Source organism: Gallus gallus, chromosome 5, assembly GCF_016699485.2.
Source record: "Gallus gallus isolate bGalGal1 chromosome 5, bGalGal1.mat.broiler.GRCg7b, whole genome shotgun sequence".
Classification (NCBI taxonomy): domain Eukaryota; kingdom Metazoa; phylum Chordata; class Aves; order Galliformes; family Phasianidae; genus Gallus; species Gallus gallus.
The window spans coordinates 11,555,526-11,574,488 of NC_052536.1; the positions used below are offsets into that span (position 1 = coordinate 11,555,526).

Below are 18,963 nucleotides of genomic sequence, written 5' to 3' on the forward strand. Positions count from 1 at the left end.
TCTTTTAGCTTGAAACCATTTCCCCTTGTCCTATCACAACAGATCCAGCTAAAGAGTCTGTCCCCTTCTTTCTCATAGACCCCCTTTAGATACTGAAAAGCCACTGCCAGATCTCCCCAGAGCCTTCTCTTCTCCTGGCTGAACAGCCCCAGCTCTCTCAGCACATCCTCATATGGGAAAAGTTCCATCCCCTGGATTTTGTGGCCATAGGTTAGTATTAATATGTTATACACAGCATTTAAAAGCAGCAATTTTCTTTTAGAATGAAAAATAGAAGGGCTTTGTACAGCTACAGCATCCCTCTAAAACGTACTGTGGCATAGAATGTGCTGAAAAGAGAAAGATTCATTTCCAGCAGCATTTAAAACAAAGCTACAGCTAACCCTATTCTTATGCACAATTGTTTCCTCTGTGAAGTCTCTTGGGGGAAAAAAAAGATTTAAAGATGGGAGGCTGTTTAGGATGCAATAAACATGCACCATTATCATCCAAATAGCTGTAAACAACTCTACGTATTCAGTGCACTGCAGGATGTAAAGCGACTGCCAGTTTCTCTATAAGAACTGCTCTCAGGGAAGTATGAGCTATTGTTAACTTTAAAAAACAAGTTGGAAAATTCGTTTTTTTTTTTTTTCTGATTCTAGCTGTGAAAATAATAATCTCTGTTCCCTCAAAAGTAATTATCTCCTTCAGCACATGTATTAAATTTTTGCTGACACAATGCTAATATTTTATATTGTATATCTCTTAAGAGAAGCATCTCTTCTTGCAGAAGTTTCTCTGAAAAAAATATATTCCCTCAATGTTGATAAATGTTTTCTTTCCACAGCAATTATACGTTCCACTGTTTCACTCCATAGCATTAGTGAAGAAAACAGCCCTGGCTCTCACTGTAACCAAGGTTAATTTACAGTGTGCTAAAACTGTAAAAGAGCTTCAAAATTGCACACAATTGTGATTGATAAAGCTAAAATCATACTGAGGCCATAACTAAAATTCACAAGTAACATAAATTAATATTGTTTTGGGTTTTCTATCACCTATATAGGGCATGAGTCCCAGACCCTGTTCTTACTATTCCCAATTCTTTCATTTTCTCATAATTTCATGTAGCCTGTCTTAGAATGCTTTCTGCTGGCTATATTTGTTTTCTGTGATAAGAAGGGCAGTGTAAAAGCTCATGGAAAATTTCAACATGTCTTCTTTTTGTCAGTCCAATTGTGAAGGTGGATGTCATGCACTGGTGCTCAGCCACAGAGTTTTCATGTACAATCATATGCAGTCTGTTTTGTCACATGCACGATAACAGCAGTGCAGTGAGGAAAATGAGAACAACCACGTCCTGCTGGTTCTCACATGTGGCAGGGATGCATCCTCAGTACAGGCTCAAGGTAACTGGCCAGAACAAGAAGCCCCTAATCCTCAAACTGGCCAGGGATTCTTAAACAGATGCAAAACTTCCCGTTCTATGAGATGGGATATCAGCGTATCATAAAGAGCACCGGCCATTTTCCAATTTGTTTGTATTTTTGGGCCACTGAGACTACAGATACTAGAAGATGAAAAGTGGATCATGCTAGAATTAGGTATAAACTTTGCCCTCATCTTTAAGAGAATACGTCAATAGTGATTGAGGTATACTTCAGACATATCTGCTCATTTGCACCTGGGTTTAGATACACCATTAGTAAAGGCAGCAGTAGCTAATTTTGTAACTTAGGAAGTATGTCACTTATTTTGTTTGGTGAGAGGTACAGGATTGTTAACATTTACATAATTGGAAAAAAATTAAAGCTTTACTGCAACAGTACAGTAATACAGGTTTAATAGTTACAAGTACACTAGGTAACTTAACACACTCAGGCAGCTTTGCGCTGCAAACAATCCAACCACAAAAATATGCTCAACCAATTTTAATCTACTTCATACATATTCACACAATTTTTCTTACAATCAAATCTTTGAATAAGACAAACATAACAGATAACACTGTACTCACCTGTTAATCCCAAAATCACCACAGAAACACATTAGACAGCAAAGAAATCTGTTTCAACAGCCCTTCTCTCAGTGTGGACTTCATTTATACTGTAATCTTTTTCAGCTAGGATCAGTCCAAAGCATGCTGACTTATAAATAATAGTGCTTAATTTCTTTGAAAATAGGAAATCTACACATATCCAGATGTGTGACCTATGTAATGGGGAAGATGTAACAGGGAAGCTGCCTTCCCCTATGTAATGCTACAGTGAAATAGAAAGTACCACAATAATAGCAGAGTGGCAAAGTCTTCAGCTGCAGCAAATAAGAACAAGCCCAAGCGCAGCAGCTGCAGAGCAGAAATGAAAGAAAAGAGCTGCTTACCTTTGGAAGACCTCAGGTACATAGGAATCTCTGACAAGAGATGCCCTCAACTCCACTGCCAACCCTTAAATGAGGTCTGGGAAGGGGTGGATCCTGGCTCCACCCCTTCCAGCCACTCAGGTACATTGCATACACCTGAGCTCCCCTGGGTTTGCCCTGCCTTCCCACCAGATGATGAATCACTGCCTCAGACCATGAATTTGCATTTCTACTACACCCTACATGAAGAAAAAAGCTACTTGGATTCATGAGAACAATGAACAGAACACCTCAATTACTTCAGTTTCTTCTTTTAACCAACTACAGCATCTGCATGAATAGTTTGATGTCGATTGTAAGTGATTGCTCTGAACTGGAACAATCTGACCCAGCTTGAGGAGCTCTTCAGTTCTCAATTCTTGTTATGCACATCAATCCTATGCACTCAGAGCTGTCTGATTTTGAGTAGGAACAGCATGGAGCTCCTTCTGTCTTACCTACTTGACACTTCACACTTAGGAATCCGTTTAACCACAATTCTTTGTGAATAATGAAAACGGAAACCTGCATTTCTCCTCCTCTTTCTTTCTCTGATCTTCCTTGCTCTTGGAATTGTTGCTGATTAGACAATATTCCTTGTTCACTCTCCTATGAAAATTTTGATGTTTATTCTGGGGAATAAAGGTAACAAAAAGAGACTGCTACTTGAAAAAATCATTTTGAAAGGATAACCCCTAGGAAGTTATTTCATCCTGTCAAGAAAATATTCATCAAGAGAGTTGGATCAAAGCATACTTCCGTTCCAAGTGTTACTAAAGAACATTTTCTGTCTGTTCTTGTTAATAGTCCCTCTGCTGAGTGGCAGTAATGGTTAAAAACATCAAGCTGTTTGCCAGCATCAATACAGAATATCAGTCCCCCTCTTGCTAAAGCATCCAGGACTGCTTAGGGGAAAGGGGACAGAACTATGCCAGAAAAAAGCAACTTCAAACTTCTGAGAAGATAGGAGGAAGCTTTCCCTAAATAATCTTTTCCTCTCACTTCCCTATTGTTTAGAATATTCCCAGACCTCAAAAGAAGTTTTCTGATTTCTATTTGTACTCAATTTGTTGGGAGTATCTCATTCTCTCTCTCCCAAACTTTCTTTTAAGCACCATATAAACAGAACTGCTATCTCTATTGGAGAATAATGACTTCTACTGTTGTCTGGAAGTGAAATAGTGAGAAAAGATAAAAGGAGGTTAAGCCAGGACAGTGGGCATTTGTGGTCAGGGGAAGGAATAACTTCTAAAGATTATCTGAGAAAATGAAAAGGGTCAGAAATACAGTATGAGGTCACCTGATGCCACATTTTTTTTCCGTATAGACAAGCAGTTGGAGTTGAATACTCTAGCCACTGAGACATAAGGTGTCTGAGAGCTGCCAGGCTGCAACGTACCTGATAGAAATTAATTCTTTAAAACTTCATTCTAGTGGTTGCTCACATCAATACAGTTCCTGGGGTTGAAAAATGACTAAGAGTTCCACAACAGCTACTCTGACTTCTAGCCTGCTTTATCAATTCAAGGTCCAAGTACAGCAAGCATGTAACACCTACTGCATACAAAGCTCTTTTCAACCACATATACATACTCTGATATTAAACTGTGGTTCTCAGTTCTGTTTTTAGTGCAAGAGAGTTTTTAGATTACTGATATTCAGAGATTAAAGATCATACTTGCAAAGTGCTGAGTTTATTTGCACGTGTGCTATTGAAATTGATTAGAAAGTATACTGTTGGTGTGCACATATATACCCATGCCCTCATGTATATAAATTTGTAAATGCATATATATTTTTTTAATTTTTAAAATGTACTTAGATGATTTATGGTTATACGAAAAATGATAGCTAAATAATAAGTTCTTAGAGTGGCGGAATGCCAGTAATAAACAGATCAAAGATTTCCCAATGCTAGTATCCGTGAATAGTAAGCAGTGATATTTCCTACTCTGTAGCGAGTGTCACGGTTCTGGTCATGAGTCCATAAGGATTAATTTTTTGTTCCCTGCATACAGGCACGCACGGGCTCACAGAGCAGATGTGAAAGTCAGAAGACTAATGCAATTGTCCCTTCAGTTCAGCAACTGCCAGGGTACTCGGAAGTCGACTCTGTGACGGACACAGCCAAAAAATTCCTGAGAGAATAAGAAAGACTATTAACAGTTCTGAGAAACTCTTCCTCTGAGCAATTATCCCATAGAGATAGAGACAGTGAGTCTTAGCCATCTTAACCAAACAAACAGCTCTGAGAAACTAAACATATTCTCTCCAAGATTACAGTGAATGAAAAAAAAAAAGCATGTTGTGTTAAAAGCAGTTTGAAGCATACATGCTTCTGTCAGTGAAACGCTTGGACCTCTTCCTGCTTTGTGCATCAGATCAGAGTTTCCATACTCCCAAAGTAAACAAAACATTGGCTGAATAAAGGAGGAAGCCTCATTTATTCTACTGTTGCCTTTTCATTGTTGGTTTGATCGAACAGGAGTGAGGCATGGGCACATGCAGTGACTGTTATAGCCACCAGGAAAGAGTACAGTGGCAACTCAGCTGGCAACAGGCCAGCTGTTCTATGTCTGGGACATTCTGGTCATACCCATTAAAGGAACCAAAAGGGAAGTTGCTTCAAAACTGTACTGGTGTGTCCAACTCTATGAGCTTGCTGTGAAATAAAAGATGTGATCCAGTCCCAGAGCAGTGAAAGCCAACAATAAAGCAAAAATCTACCTGACTAAAGGCTTACGTAAGATTTCAGAAATAATAGCCTTTTTCTTAAAAAAAAAAAAAACAAAACTAAAAACAAACAGCAGAACAAAACACCTCCTTACATTGTCATCTCAACAGAGAGTGAATGCACACAGTAACATTTACTTACATATATATGAAGTAATGAGCAGTAACTATTTCCTCAGCTACTTCTCATGCATTTTAAGCTGTATCCAAGCAAGTAAAGTCAACGGGTAGACTGGGAAAAGAAAGAGAGTTTTGCGCTACAACTCAACTGTTGGTCCTCCCACAGATTTCAGATTCCTCAGCTCAGTCTTTTGTGCTCCTTTACTTTCTGAAAAAACATCAGTAAAAACTCTTCTCATCTCTAAGGTTTCTGTTTTATGTTTCTTATGTTCCAAAATAATGATTAGTCCAACCAAACACTGGTTGCAGGCTGAGGTTCACTATTGGTGCATTACTGTGGCTCTATTTGCTGCTACATAACATTAGAGCATCTCCTAAGAGAACACCTTATAGCATCACTCATTTGCATCATCATAGTGTGCAGATGGTCACAGAACATAGGCAAGTAGGAACCAGAGCAGAAGGATTACATCCTGCTTGAATTTCTCCTCTACTGCTAATTGCGATGCCTTTGGGTTAGTTTTTTGGTTCTGAAGTCTACAGCTCTGGGTGGATGCATCCAAAGATGTAACAAGGGAAATATAAGGGAGCAGCTGCACTTAGCAGCATGCCAGCTACCAAATGACCAGATTTGCCCATAAAAAAAATCTGTAAAATGTTACTGCAGTTCAGACTGATGACAATTCCCTTCTATGCAGAGTAAGTTCTCTTTTGAAATCTACATGGTTGGCATTTTGATGCAAATATGTCTGTTGTTAAAGAATGACTGAAATCCATACAGCAGATTAGCTATTAATACAATGTACAAACTCACAAAGAGGAACCAACACTTTTTTTCCATTTGGCATATTCAATTTTATTTCTGGATTAGTTGTGAGAATTACAGAATTAAAATGTTTAGAACTTTAACACGTGTACCCTGCCAGACAAACTAATTGGCATATTGGAACCATACTGCAAATAAAATGAAGTCAACAAAATTGTTTATCTCCATATAAGCACAGAGTTCTTTAGAAATATAATTGTTATTTTCCTGTGTTACAGAAAGGAGTGCTTCCAGATGTTGATGCAGCAAAACTTCTGTGTGAAACTGATAAGCCAGAGAAGTATAAATTTTGGATCTCATTAGTCCAGGTAAGAAAAATCTATGCACAATATGAGTAACCATATACAAACCGGCAAATACAAGGAAAGAAGAAAGACAACTACATTTCCAAGGAGACACACTGACCATATAAAGAAATGACTAAGCCTGTGACTGTAATCAGACTTCCTTATAGTCAGGCTATTATAGATTCTATGGTCTGGAGAAAATTTCTTAAGCAGAAGAACATCACCAACAATGAAATTTTATGCTTTCTGACTACACAAGTTAGTTGTGTGTAAATTCACCAAGAACTAAGTACACAACTGCAGACTGTGATTCAGACCCAAATTTGCCACCCCTACTTCTATTACGGACCAGTACAAACACACATTAGCATAACTGACTGCACACAGTGATGTTAGCTGGACTACCTGCTTGATATTTATTTTGCTGGTGGAATATTCTTTATAGCATATAGGCACTGCCAATATTATTCCAAATAACACCATCACTACTGGTGTAACTAGTATAGAAGCTCTTCCACAGGCAGGGTTTTCACAATCAAAACCACTCACAACCAGGCAACAGAAATGTATATTACAAGCCTATCAGTGAGAACAGAAATTACCCATATACATCCCGATCCCCTGTGGAAAATCACTATGTACAAGGTAAAAGTATAATTCTTCTCGCACCCAAACTACTCTGTGAATGTATAGCCACAAACGTTGCATGTGGGAAAAGACATCTGTGATCTATCTTCATCTGTCATTTTAGTGTATATTCCCAGGAAAACTGCAAGATAATTTTTAATATTTCTTCCAAAAATAGAGAAAAATATGTATTTTGAGTTCTCACAGATAAAGCTGTGTTCACAGCAGCCCTTCTAAGCGGTCTTTAAACAATTTTTTTTTTTTTTTTTGCTGTATGTCTGAAGAATTATTTGAAATTACTCGTATAACCTGAGGAACATGAAGTTCAATCTGCAGATTCTAATTGTTCATGTTTCTTTAAAATATAAATGTATTTCACGTAGCTTTTGATTTTCTATGAAATTCCAGAGCAGCAGGTTTGTTCAGGGAAAAGACCAAATTTCTTCAGTGTAGCCTTCTTTAAAAAAAAGTCCTTAAGAAAAAGAAACAAATAGATGCTGTTAGCTGAAGAGCAATGTTTTTGTTTTTGCAGTATGAACAACTTTGTGTGACTAGATTTCAGTTGGTCAATTTTTACTTGCATTGTAGCAGTTGATAAAACAAATACCACATGCAACAAGAAACCTTACCCTGGTTTTCTAGACATCTATGACTCTACTTACAACTATTACAGTAGAGAGAAAACATTCACAGTAAACTGAGCCTGTAAAGCATGGGTAATTTTGAGACAAATCAACATAGGTAAGCTTCAGTGAAAACCACACAGTTGTGATCAGTTGTTCAGAAGCACACTGTTGAAAAATACAAAGGAAAACTTGTTCTTTGGACAAGCCTTAACAAAGAAATACTTATATAGTTATGAATTCACAAAGCCACAGCAGTGGTCCGCAGATAAGGAAAAAAACATCAGATTAATACTAATCATTCAGGCAGAGACTATTTATTTTATAGTCTGGCAGATGATGAACCAATTCTGCAGAGGACCTCCAAAGGACATTACAAATACTCATCTTTTTAGTAGGATAGGCATGGCAAAAGCCCAAAGAACACTCCAGCGTGGCAGAAACAAAAGTGGGGCGTAGCATGCAATGCGCAAGCAGGCACATGCTTGAAATATAACACGGCCTCAAAATGGACAGTCATGTTAACCCGGGTCTGGCTATTCACCATGAGGGAACACTGCAGTAGCTACAGCTGCAGGAGATACCCTTGTCTGTACACAGGTGCACTGCCTTCAAAAACCTTTCTGTGTGTGTTGGGACTGACTGTTGAGGTGGGGATAGTAGGGCTAAATATACAAAATATGAAAACAACAGAAAAGTAATGACAGTTATTAAATATCAAACAATTTTACAGCAGTTTTCAGTTGGTGTTAGTCAGTAAAACTATACTGATTTACAGAAACTAATAACTGTTATTCTATATAGAACAAGATTTGGGGCTAATGGTGCCTATAAAACTTTCCTCCACCATCTTATTTAGTGGCAAGGATATCTTTAAATCGTTTCCTTTAATCAAGCAACAAAACATTAGTTTTGCTTTTTAAACTTTGTCCAATATAATTCAAGTTATATCGACTTGATAATTGCATCACACTATGTCATGGATTCTTGTTTCATACCTGCACTTATTATCTTCATAACAAAACAAAGAAAACCAACAAACCAAAGCAAAACAACAACAAAAACAATGAAAAAACCAACCCCACAGTTGCAGATAGTAACTGTGATCTAATATAAAATGAAGGTTGAAAAAAGCACCAAAGGAAAAAAAAAAACAAACCCGCACCACAGAATCAAACATCTCACTGTAATGAGGAATGCTTATGGACATCTGTTTATCCAAATTCCAAACTATGACCGACGGGATCATAATAAGTGATCCAGGCTTGAGATCAGCAATTTTTCACCCCAAATTCCTTCAACTCTAAACCAAAAGCAAAAGCTTGTAGTCATGTACAACCAATTTTGAGATTCAACATTTTGAGAACTCTGAGAACCACTGCTGATAGCTACTTATGGTTAACACATTAGCAACCATGTGATGCAAAAGGTTATATATATATATATGTAGTCCAGGGTAAATAAATACATTCAGCATTATCTGTTCCATAAAAAGCATACCATTCAAACTGTTGTTACTAGTTTTTTAATCCCCACAAAAAGAAAGCTTATGCACTTACATTTCATCATCATATTCCTTTGGAGGTGACACTGCAATGACTAAGTCAATCCAATCCTGCAACAGAAATGAACAGGCAAATGTGTGCTGCTAAATGTTCCTTTTAGAGGTGGTTAATGGACAACCACAAAATATCTGATAGATGATCAGAAAGGCAATCTATTCCTGGCAAGCCACAGGGAAAAGGGAATCTAAGGAGATGTCCTGTCTTCTAAAATATAGTTTCAAGATAGACCTGTTGATTTTTATCCTAAAATTAAAGAGAAAATTTACTAGTCTTGCAATAAGCTTTCCAAATAATAATAATAATAATAATAAAGTATCATACTATATTTGCTCATTTTAGCAATTAATACAGCTCTTGTTGAGAATACACTCGCTGTAGCCAAAGTGCACTGTAGCTATTTGTACATTAAGAAATCAAAGATTAGATAAGCTATTATCAAAGTTCTGATCAGCTTCCAAGTAATTTTCAATATTAAAGAGAGATTCCACAGATAAAAGTACTACAGTCACTCAGAATGTAACGTGTTTAAGTACAAATCTTGACGTGTGGCTAACTGTCATAAACTTGTGGGGTAAATTACAAGCAAGATTTTCAGAGTTGCTGTATACCAATATCATCCACAGATTTCAACTCACTTTTGGTGGTATGGCATACTTGTACTTTAGACATTTTTTACTTTACTTCTATTGCTGAGACAACATTGTGAAAGAAAAATACACATAATGAAAGTTACAGGTAGAATGGAAAAGTATTCCCACATACTTACCCCACCCATGTTCCAAGCATTTGCCAGAGTTGCTTGTGCTTCTGCCAGTCTGCAGTCAATTACTATCTTGCCATTAACAGCCAGTATTTCATCCCCTTTCACTATGCCTCCTGGTGACAGACGAACACGGCATATGTACACGTTATCAAAATAATATCCGTGACAGTCTTCTCCATTGTGTATTTATGCAGTACTGAGTATTATGAATAGTGTATTAACTAGATGTGAGAGCCAACACTAAAAGCTGACACATGTTATCTACAGGCAAAAATGAAAGGAATTAGTGGATAAGTTTAGGAAGATTTTCTGTATCAACAGTTTGCCTATCTGGGTAATCCATCCATACCCCTTATAAATTGTGGTTGAGTGTAGTCTGCTACCACTATTCAGAGTAGCATTACTTAAATATCTGGATGTCGAAGTGGTGTTTGTCAAGGCTTTACAGGACTGCCATTCCTTTCCAAAAGCATGTGTCATGTCTAGTTCTCTGAACTTATTTTGATTTCCTAATCTAGTCAGCTAACTGGGACTAGATTTGAGGAGGGGAAAAGATATATGGTAAGGGGTCAGACTCAGCTATAAAGAGAGGCCAACAACAGTGACAAGTCAAAGAAAAACAGAGCACCTGAAAAAGAAATTAAGTGGCTGAGAGATTTTCAGAGGAAAAAGTGACTTGAACTTGGCTGTAGTTGGGACAAACTCATAGGAGGCTATCTAAGGAGATGTCCTGTCCATCTCCCTGCTCATCAACATGGTTCTCAAGGTAAGGATGAGAGAGACTGACCCACAGGAGCATACCCTCCAGGTATGTATGTTTTCATGGCTTTCAGAGCAAAGCTGTCAGAAGGCCTTTAGTTGGATTTCAGGAGTAAAACCAGATACTTTACAAAATAAAGTAGCCAAACCTTTGGAAGTAGCACTAAGAACAAAGCTAAACAATGCAGCATAGCTATTATCTAGTATCTGCTTTGCACATTAAGTCCTACAAACATAATTTTTTGGGAAGTGTGAAATAACGAAGACCAGATTTAACTTTCTTTAATTAACAGAATTAGTCATTTTTGATATACAACCGGAAAAAGTGGAATCTTTGAGAAGAGAACAGCTCTACATTTTTGGTTCACATTATTACATTTTTTACCATGATAAACACACAGCAAGAGTGACTATTTCTTAAAGACAATTTATAAAATTTACATAATTGTCAGTTTAAGCAGCACTCTTAAAACCATGATCCTCCCTTTGTGCTGCTCTTAGAGCTGAGACAGAATTGGTTGCCTTGGACAGTCTAAGTGAGCTTCTCAGTGACCGCTATAGCTCTGAAGTAAGCTAAGAAATCAGCCAGTGCAAGATGCCACTTTGCAGCAGCACTCAAATTCCCCACTGTTACTCACCATGTTTGTCTGCAGCACCACCCTCATAGATTGCAGACACAACTATCTTTCCAACAGGAGAATCAATTCCTCCCTCAACTGCAAGGTCTAATGATCCTTCCTATTAAACAAGAGTTTTAGTTCAGAAAAAAAGCTGTGAATTTTTGCTTAATCATCCATTCTTCCCAGTAAACTTATCTGTACATGAAATGCTTATATGAACTCTTTAAATGTCAATCAGTAAGGTAGTATTTACCTTTCTAATGCGTAAGAGGCGTACATCTTTTCCCACAATCTGCTCTGGAGTAAACTATGAAAAGACATCGTTAGTTATTTCCACCTCAGCAACATAAAACAATTAAGCTGATCTATGTAGTTGACTGGTGAAAAGGGTCCTTTGCCTCCTCTAAAATAGTCTTAGAGGAAGAGCAAAACACTGGCTAGGTTTTTTGTTTTTTTTTCTCTCCAAGTAAGAAAACTCCCTTTCATAAGGTCTAGGAGAAACAAACAGACAAGGCCCAGCAAGCCAAGAAGAGTATTACCCCTCCTAGGCCTCATAATCAAGGAATCAAGGATGTTCGTTTTTTTTCTAGTGCATATTATATTAAACTAAGATGTATGAATTCTCTCCTTACCATTGAATGTGGATCGAAGTCTTCCACATATTTCTGGAAGCCCTGCAAATAAAATGAGACATAGTTGTAGAGCATGTGCATGAGCCTCACGTTTAACACACAAATTTCATTTTAGCTATTAATGAGAAAACATAATTCTGTAAGATAAGAAAGACAACTGGAAATGGAGAAAAGCACAGAAAGGTAGCAAATAGTCTGTCCTGACAGTCAGAAGAGATTTTAAAACATTACAGTAAATCAGCAGTTAGAACTGGCCACACTATGGAACAATTTTGAGGAACCATTTACTACTCTACTGGTTCCACTCTACACCTGATGGAGCTGAACATATTTATCACAGGAGAATATGTTCTGCCATGCTCTTCTAAGTAACTTTTCTTGGGACTGTCATCACATTGGGCACTATTTTACACAGACAGAAGTGACAGTGTGATTTGCATATCACCATGAACTCTTAAGTTGTAGGACCAGACTCTTTCAAACTCCTTCTCTCCTCTTCTTCTTGGAATTTCAGGGAGTTGGCTGCATACCACGAGCAAACAAAGGACAAAAAACAATTTTATTTGTATGTGGTTCTGCAGAGAACTGAGAGTCCACATCTTATTTAGTATTTAAGTAAGAACTGGTTGCACTGCACATGTGAACTGCTACTTTTGGGAAACTAAATATGTGCAGTTTGATCACAGGCTTCAATGAGGACAGAATTTCATCTTGTGAGAAAAAAAAAGCAATCATTCATGATTTTAGAAAGCACATCAGTATTACAAACACTTCTTTAAACTGGGAGAGAGGCATTTTACAGTGATAGTTACCTAAACAACTAATAGACTGAATAGCTGAATTTGTAAAGATCTTCAGTACAATGGCTGAAGTAGATATCTATGGTCTTGGAGCAAACAACTTAGAGGAAAGGACTCCAATCTCAGCCAAGTCACTAATTCATTATGTAATGCAAAGCAAGTCATTGAACTCTTTGTTCCAAGTCATCCTCATGGAAAACAGATGTTGCCCTTGAAGAAAATTTTCCTGGGAAAGCCACTTTTAAGCAGGATAAAAAGTAAAACACAACAAAAAAACCTACAAATGAAGAAATTATTTGATCTGGATTCAACAAATGTACAAATACAGTCATGATAAAATGAACACATCCTCTGAACAAGCATCATAAATTCACAGTGTAGGCAGTGCACACAACGTGCAAGCAAGGGCTAATAAGCCAAGCAATACTAACTGGAAACCACTGGACTATTTCTACTTCCCACACATTACACGGGAAAGTTATGAGCATTCTTGACAATACTGTCAATTACAAGAACATTCAAAGGAATAAACATCTGTAGAATACAGAACATTAAAATATTTGACTACACTGAAACAACTATCTGTCTGGACTTCTGGATGAAAGTTAATGCTTCTGCTTTGACAGCAATTTAAAAAAAAAAGCACCTAAGCCAACGGCATGCTTAGTGGAGTTTCTAGCATCTATAGCAAGTAAGAACTGATTGAAATAAAGAAAAAAGAATTAAAACATACTAATATCCAGTTTCAACCAAACACTCTCCAAGTTTGATTTGCTATCTCAGTTGAACCCAGTTTTCCATTCTGACCTGAGCCTTCAGCTCAAGTCACCTGAGTCCTCAGCAGTGGGTCTGTTCATAGAAATCCATCTTCTCAAATGGACGCTTGAAGGATCTTATTAAGTTAGCACATGTAGGGGGGACATATCTTGCCTTGGGAGTTTCTCAGTGGACTAATAAAAATTTTAAATATTTGACATTTAGCCAGCATTTCACGTATTAATTCGACTGCATCTATGAAACAGCCCTAATTCATCATTTTTATAAGAGTACATAATGGTTAACCTTGAAGTTGTCAAAAAATCATTTTTATTTTCCTTCTTATGCGTTACAATTTCACTTATCTGGAAAAGGAGCCTATGTAATGAGTCTACATAATATGAGTATTAATTGACCCATGCTGAATATCAAGAAAGAGTGAAACTAAACAAAAGAAGGAAAAAGTCATGATTGACCTTCATGCTTTACCAAAGGTTCATCCTGTGAATTTACAGATTTGCCTCAACACTTCCATATAATGTGATAATGCATATAGCTTAGCTTGCACTAGTAAATCTGTTTTGGACAGAAAATGGCACCTTTAACAGCAACAGAGAACTTAAGCACAACGTTCACTTAAAAGCACAATCTATTAAAACACAGAACAGTCAACCAAAGAGGGAAAGAAGGAAGTTTCAGCACTATGGTTATTTGAAGCTGCACAGAGGAAGGCAATAAATATAGTAATATGGCAGAAAATCCTACATAATAGGAATATATATATATAATATATATATAATGCTATATGAATAGGTGCTTTCCACCATCAGTTCCTCTGATTTCCTACCACCAACTACATCATGATAATAGATTTGTTAAACTAAGAAAATATTTTATTACTGAAAGCGTTGTAACTGGAGGCTAAAAGAGAAAAAAAAACAGCTCTAGGAATATATTTAGAAAAAAACACCCAATCTCAGGACATATATCAGTGTTCAGAAGTCAATATTGCACTATGCAAATAGCTACAAGATGGTTCAATCTGAAGCTCCTCTCTAGGCTACAGGAGCCACATGCACACTCTGCAATTTTACCAAGGCTAGCGGTTTTCATGCACCAGTGCTGTCTCAAGTCCTCTGTTTTAGAAACGGAGCAACAGGATTAGAAAGGAGGGTTTAAAACCTACAACCAGTCAAAAGAAGTACCACACAAAACATGGAAAATGTTATTTTACTTGTTTTTTGTTAGATCTAAATGATGAATTGTAAACCACCATCCTTTTAAACATCTCTTGTGGCTGCAAAAGAAAGAACATGGCCAAACCAGATATTAACTCCTTGCTGTGGACAGATATCACCTGATAACAAGAGAACTCAGTGTTTTAATGCTCTTGTTGGAACTGAATCACACTTGTACTTTTTAGTACTCGTTCTCTACACAACTACAAATGAGAGAATACACATAGCAAAATGATATCAAATACGAGAAAAGAATTCTAAAGGAACTACGCAGGTAGTGCACATTTCCATATCCCAAAACTGTTCAGCCCCTTCCCAGCCACTTAACAACAACAAATAATTATTTCTGTTCAGATTATTTTGGTGTAATTATGGTCAACAACTGAAATTTCTCATTACTATGTCTTATTGCTGCTACGTCAGATACACTTTAGCTGCAGTTCTGCAGAATCGAGCTTCACATCATGCAAGGAAAGCTTAAATATTAACTGTTTCTTTCAGAAAGTCTGTATCGAACCACAGTGAAGTTCAGGAGAGAAATCATTCATAATTGCATCAAAGCCCTCTTACAAGCAAACAGATGTTTGTGATAGCTGTGAGAGAAGACTAATATCCATGTTGGTTTTGCCCCTCTGAAAACCCAACCACTGAATCATAGCAATCCTCCCCTGTTCTCTAAACCAAAACTTAACTAGCTTTGCCACGAGTGTATTTCAATTCACTCCAGCACTGTGGAGCCACATAGTTGAAACTGCTTTTGATCCAGAGAGCTCTGTGCATTCAAGGCCATATTCAACGTTTAATTCGCATGCATCACATCCTTGTTTATAAGTGATAATAATTTCATTTTCATGAAACGTTAAAAAATCTGGAAATCCCAGTCTGAATTCAGTTACTATAAAGACTTAAGTAATAATAGAGTCTTCAAAGCTCCTGGATAACAGGAAGGTTTTACCCATTCTTGCATATACATATATGTATAGATACATATATATACACACATACACATGTACTACATGTAAACATTACATATGTAAAAAAGTATTTTATATATACATATATATATATAACGTGTATATTGTGAATAGAATCCATGCATGACAGAATCTGTGCAAGTCTTATTCTACACACTGCTACTGTGTCTTCAAATGCAGCCAGGATGAATAACTCTTATAGCATTAAAAAACAAATGGAGCAAAGAGGTAACGGGTCTACAAAAACAATTTACAGACAGATGTTTTTCTCAAAGTCCTATTAGAATATTACTCCCAATGAAACTCATCTTTCAATTAATGTAAGGCTGTTGAGGAATCAAGACTATTGATATCTGAAACACTTGTCCAGACCACAAGACTGCTAAATGTGCACAGATGCACAACAAATGTTAAGAAATTTCCCTATGAAAATGAATCTTATTGCTAGTTCGTCACACTAATTGTAAGCAGTGACAACAAACAAAGCAATATTTTCTATTTGTATCAAGACTTCCTCATCACACACATAAGTATTACCAGTTTTTCCATACTACTAAATATTTCCATATCAGGTATTTATTTTTCAAAGTTTGATTGTATTAACTGTAGATGATTTTTACTCTTTTTAATCATCCTCTATGGGATTTCAAATTGTATAGAAGTGATGAATTCCTAAACATAACTAAAATGGAAGATCCTTGCATACAACTGAACTATGCTAGAAGGATTTTTATCTCTTTTTTTTTCAAGCTCACCCATCTGCCTTATCTGTAGCAACTTACAACACCTGCTTTATTTTTTCATTTCAATCTATTTATAATAGAGAAGTTTCACAGCAAATATGTCTATAGGAGAGCTGATTACTAGATAGCGTTTGAATCTTTTCAAACTGTAATAGGGAAAGTAGAGGAACAATTATGGAAGAAAGTAACAAAAATCCGTCCCATTGTCATTGTCATACATCTACGAATATTGTGCATGTCATCTATTGTCAGATATGGCATAAGCTTTTAATTAAATGAGTGGAATGCAAACGTGATGTTCTGCACTACATGGAAAGCTCACAATACAATGTAATGCCCTAGTCTTGTAACTGTGTATACACGCGCACCTCTACACACATACATATATTTGACACAACACCAGCAGTAACAAAACAAGTCAAAATTACCCTCAAGAATAATGTTATAACTACTGATTGTTCCATCAGTTATCTTAGATGAAATTTCTGGGTTTACGTGGGAGTTACCACTTACTATAACAGTATTTCCTTCTTTTTAGAAAGCCATAGCTTACCTTCCCTCATTTCTTGAAGATGCTATATGTTTGGTCCAATAATACTTACCCTAAGGGTTTCTTCTTCATTTACATTTGAAACAGATATTGGGGAAAAACAAACAAACAAACAAAAAAACTAACTATGAATAGACTTTGCAATAACATTTCACCATCCATTTACTGATGTCTAAGATACAAACATTATGTTTTCTCTCTGCCAACAAAAGAATGAGATGCATGGATACATTTCAAGTGCATTTATGACTATTCACAGATGAAAAAACAGTATAATAAACTTTTTACTATTTTATTTCTGTTAAAAGGACCCATGAATTATGAAAACGCAAATCAACGCACAAGCAAGTGAAAAAATAACATCTGCAGACTCTCCTATAGGGATTAAGGTCTATATTGCTCTGGAATTCTACACCCCAGTACAAAAACTGCCATTAATGTGACTCTTAGATTACGAACAACTGGAAAAATATCCTTTTATACTTACCATCTGTGATTACTTGAAAGTCTATATGACTTTTACTTAGCAGAAAATGAGACAAGCACTGCTTCTTTGAGAAGAAGTCAACAACAAATCCCACAGTACTGTAATATTCACAAGAAAATAAAAGCATTAAAAGGCTTACCAGGGCCTCTGATTTGATAGTTGGCCTGACCATAAGGTTTGGGTCAGGATGAAGCATGACTGGTTTAGAGATTATTGGTACCCCTGGATGTCGTTGGGTAGGTGGACTTGGAGCAAATTGCTATGGGGGTTAATTTAAGAAAATTACAATTTATAGCATAATTTATGATAAACCATAATTTCACCAAATACTCCAACATAGTTTATGGCAACGAATTTAGTGATACTCATACAACAACAGGCATATGTAAATATTTTAAATGAGATACTGTTAAAGTTAACAAATGAACGAACAATTTCTCTTAAATACAAACAACAACTTTCTCCCTTAACCTTTGGCTTCACCAGAAAGATTAGGGAAACATCTCATCTCTGCTTTTGGCATTCATCCCATTAAGGCAATGAACTGAATGAGAAACTGCAGAAAAAAATGCTAAAATTGAACGTAAGAACATAGCGAACTTAAAATGAAATTTTAACCGATCAGTGGCTAAATGGATTTACACAAGATGAAATTCAATAGGACTGTAGTGATTAGCTTTCCACATAAATAACTTCAAGATAACTGAGTCAAGAACAAAGGTTAGCTATGCTGACTACCTTCCCTTGACTCTACAAAGAACAGATATCCAGAGGCATTTGAAATCCAATCATCCAGCACATACTAGCTATGTGACTGATTCCACACTTCTTACTCAGTCAAAACTCTTACTGACGCTAAGCATAACTGTGCTCAAGTAAAAAGTTCAAAACTGAGCCCTGTGGGTTTAGTTTCTGACTTAACCCCAGCAACTCTCAGGCAGTCTTGTCAATGTTTCTCATCAGAAACATGGTCTATCCCAGATATTATTCACATGGTACAAGCTGTATCTTCTAAAATTATTTCACTTGCTTCCAGTAAATTGGTTGGTTTTTCTGTTGTTGTTTGTTTTTTAAAAAATTATGGAACCAGTTCTTTGGAAGTCCCTCAACTCACATAGGCATCCCTCAATTAATGTTGTTTTCACCCCACAAAATATATTATTACTTTCTGATTTCAGAAGAGTGAGAAGGTTCACAGACTAACTTAGTTAAAATCACACTGGAACTGGATAATTTCTCCTGGAGAAGTGAGAGTGCCTGAAGAGTGCCTCAGAATGGGGAAAACTGACATCTGGCCATCCTGAATTAAAATCAGGGCAAACACCGATGAAATAAATGTGGTTCTTCTCAGGAAAAAAAAAAAAAAAAAAAAAAAAAAAAGGAAAGAAAAAAAAGAAAAAACATCTCACTTTGTAGCATTTAGCCATAATGTTTAAAACACATCTCAATCCCATCTCTTTGTCTATCTTGGCAGAAAA

At 36.6% G+C, this 18,963-nt stretch overlaps 1 protein-coding gene across 3 annotated transcripts in view; it reads right to left on the minus strand.

Moving 5' to 3' along the window:
- Positions 1 to 6,065: 6,065 nt before the first annotated feature.
- USH1C (USH1 protein network component harmonin) overlaps positions 6,066 to 18,963 on the minus strand; it is a 45,578-nt gene continuing 32,680 nt past the window's right edge. For 2 of the 3 annotated variants that reach the window (XM_025151015.3, XM_025151014.3), the window contains exons 16-21: positions 11,938 to 11,979; positions 11,559 to 11,612; positions 11,324 to 11,423; positions 9,930 to 10,039; positions 9,158 to 9,213; positions 6,066 to 7,447 (exon numbers count right to left, since the gene is read on the minus strand). In XM_025151015.3, the coding sequence (XP_025006783.1) occupies positions 7,435 to 7,447; positions 9,158 to 9,213; positions 9,930 to 10,039; positions 11,324 to 11,423; positions 11,559 to 11,612; positions 11,938 to 11,979 (375 nt within the window). In that variant the 3' untranslated portion in view covers positions 6,066 to 7,434. Of the gene's footprint in view, positions 7,448 to 9,157; positions 9,214 to 9,929; positions 10,040 to 11,323; positions 11,424 to 11,558; positions 11,613 to 11,937; positions 11,980 to 14,727; positions 14,791 to 17,624; positions 17,745 to 18,963 lie in introns of all 3 variants that reach the window. The other variant, XM_040701365.2, reaches the window with a different exon arrangement.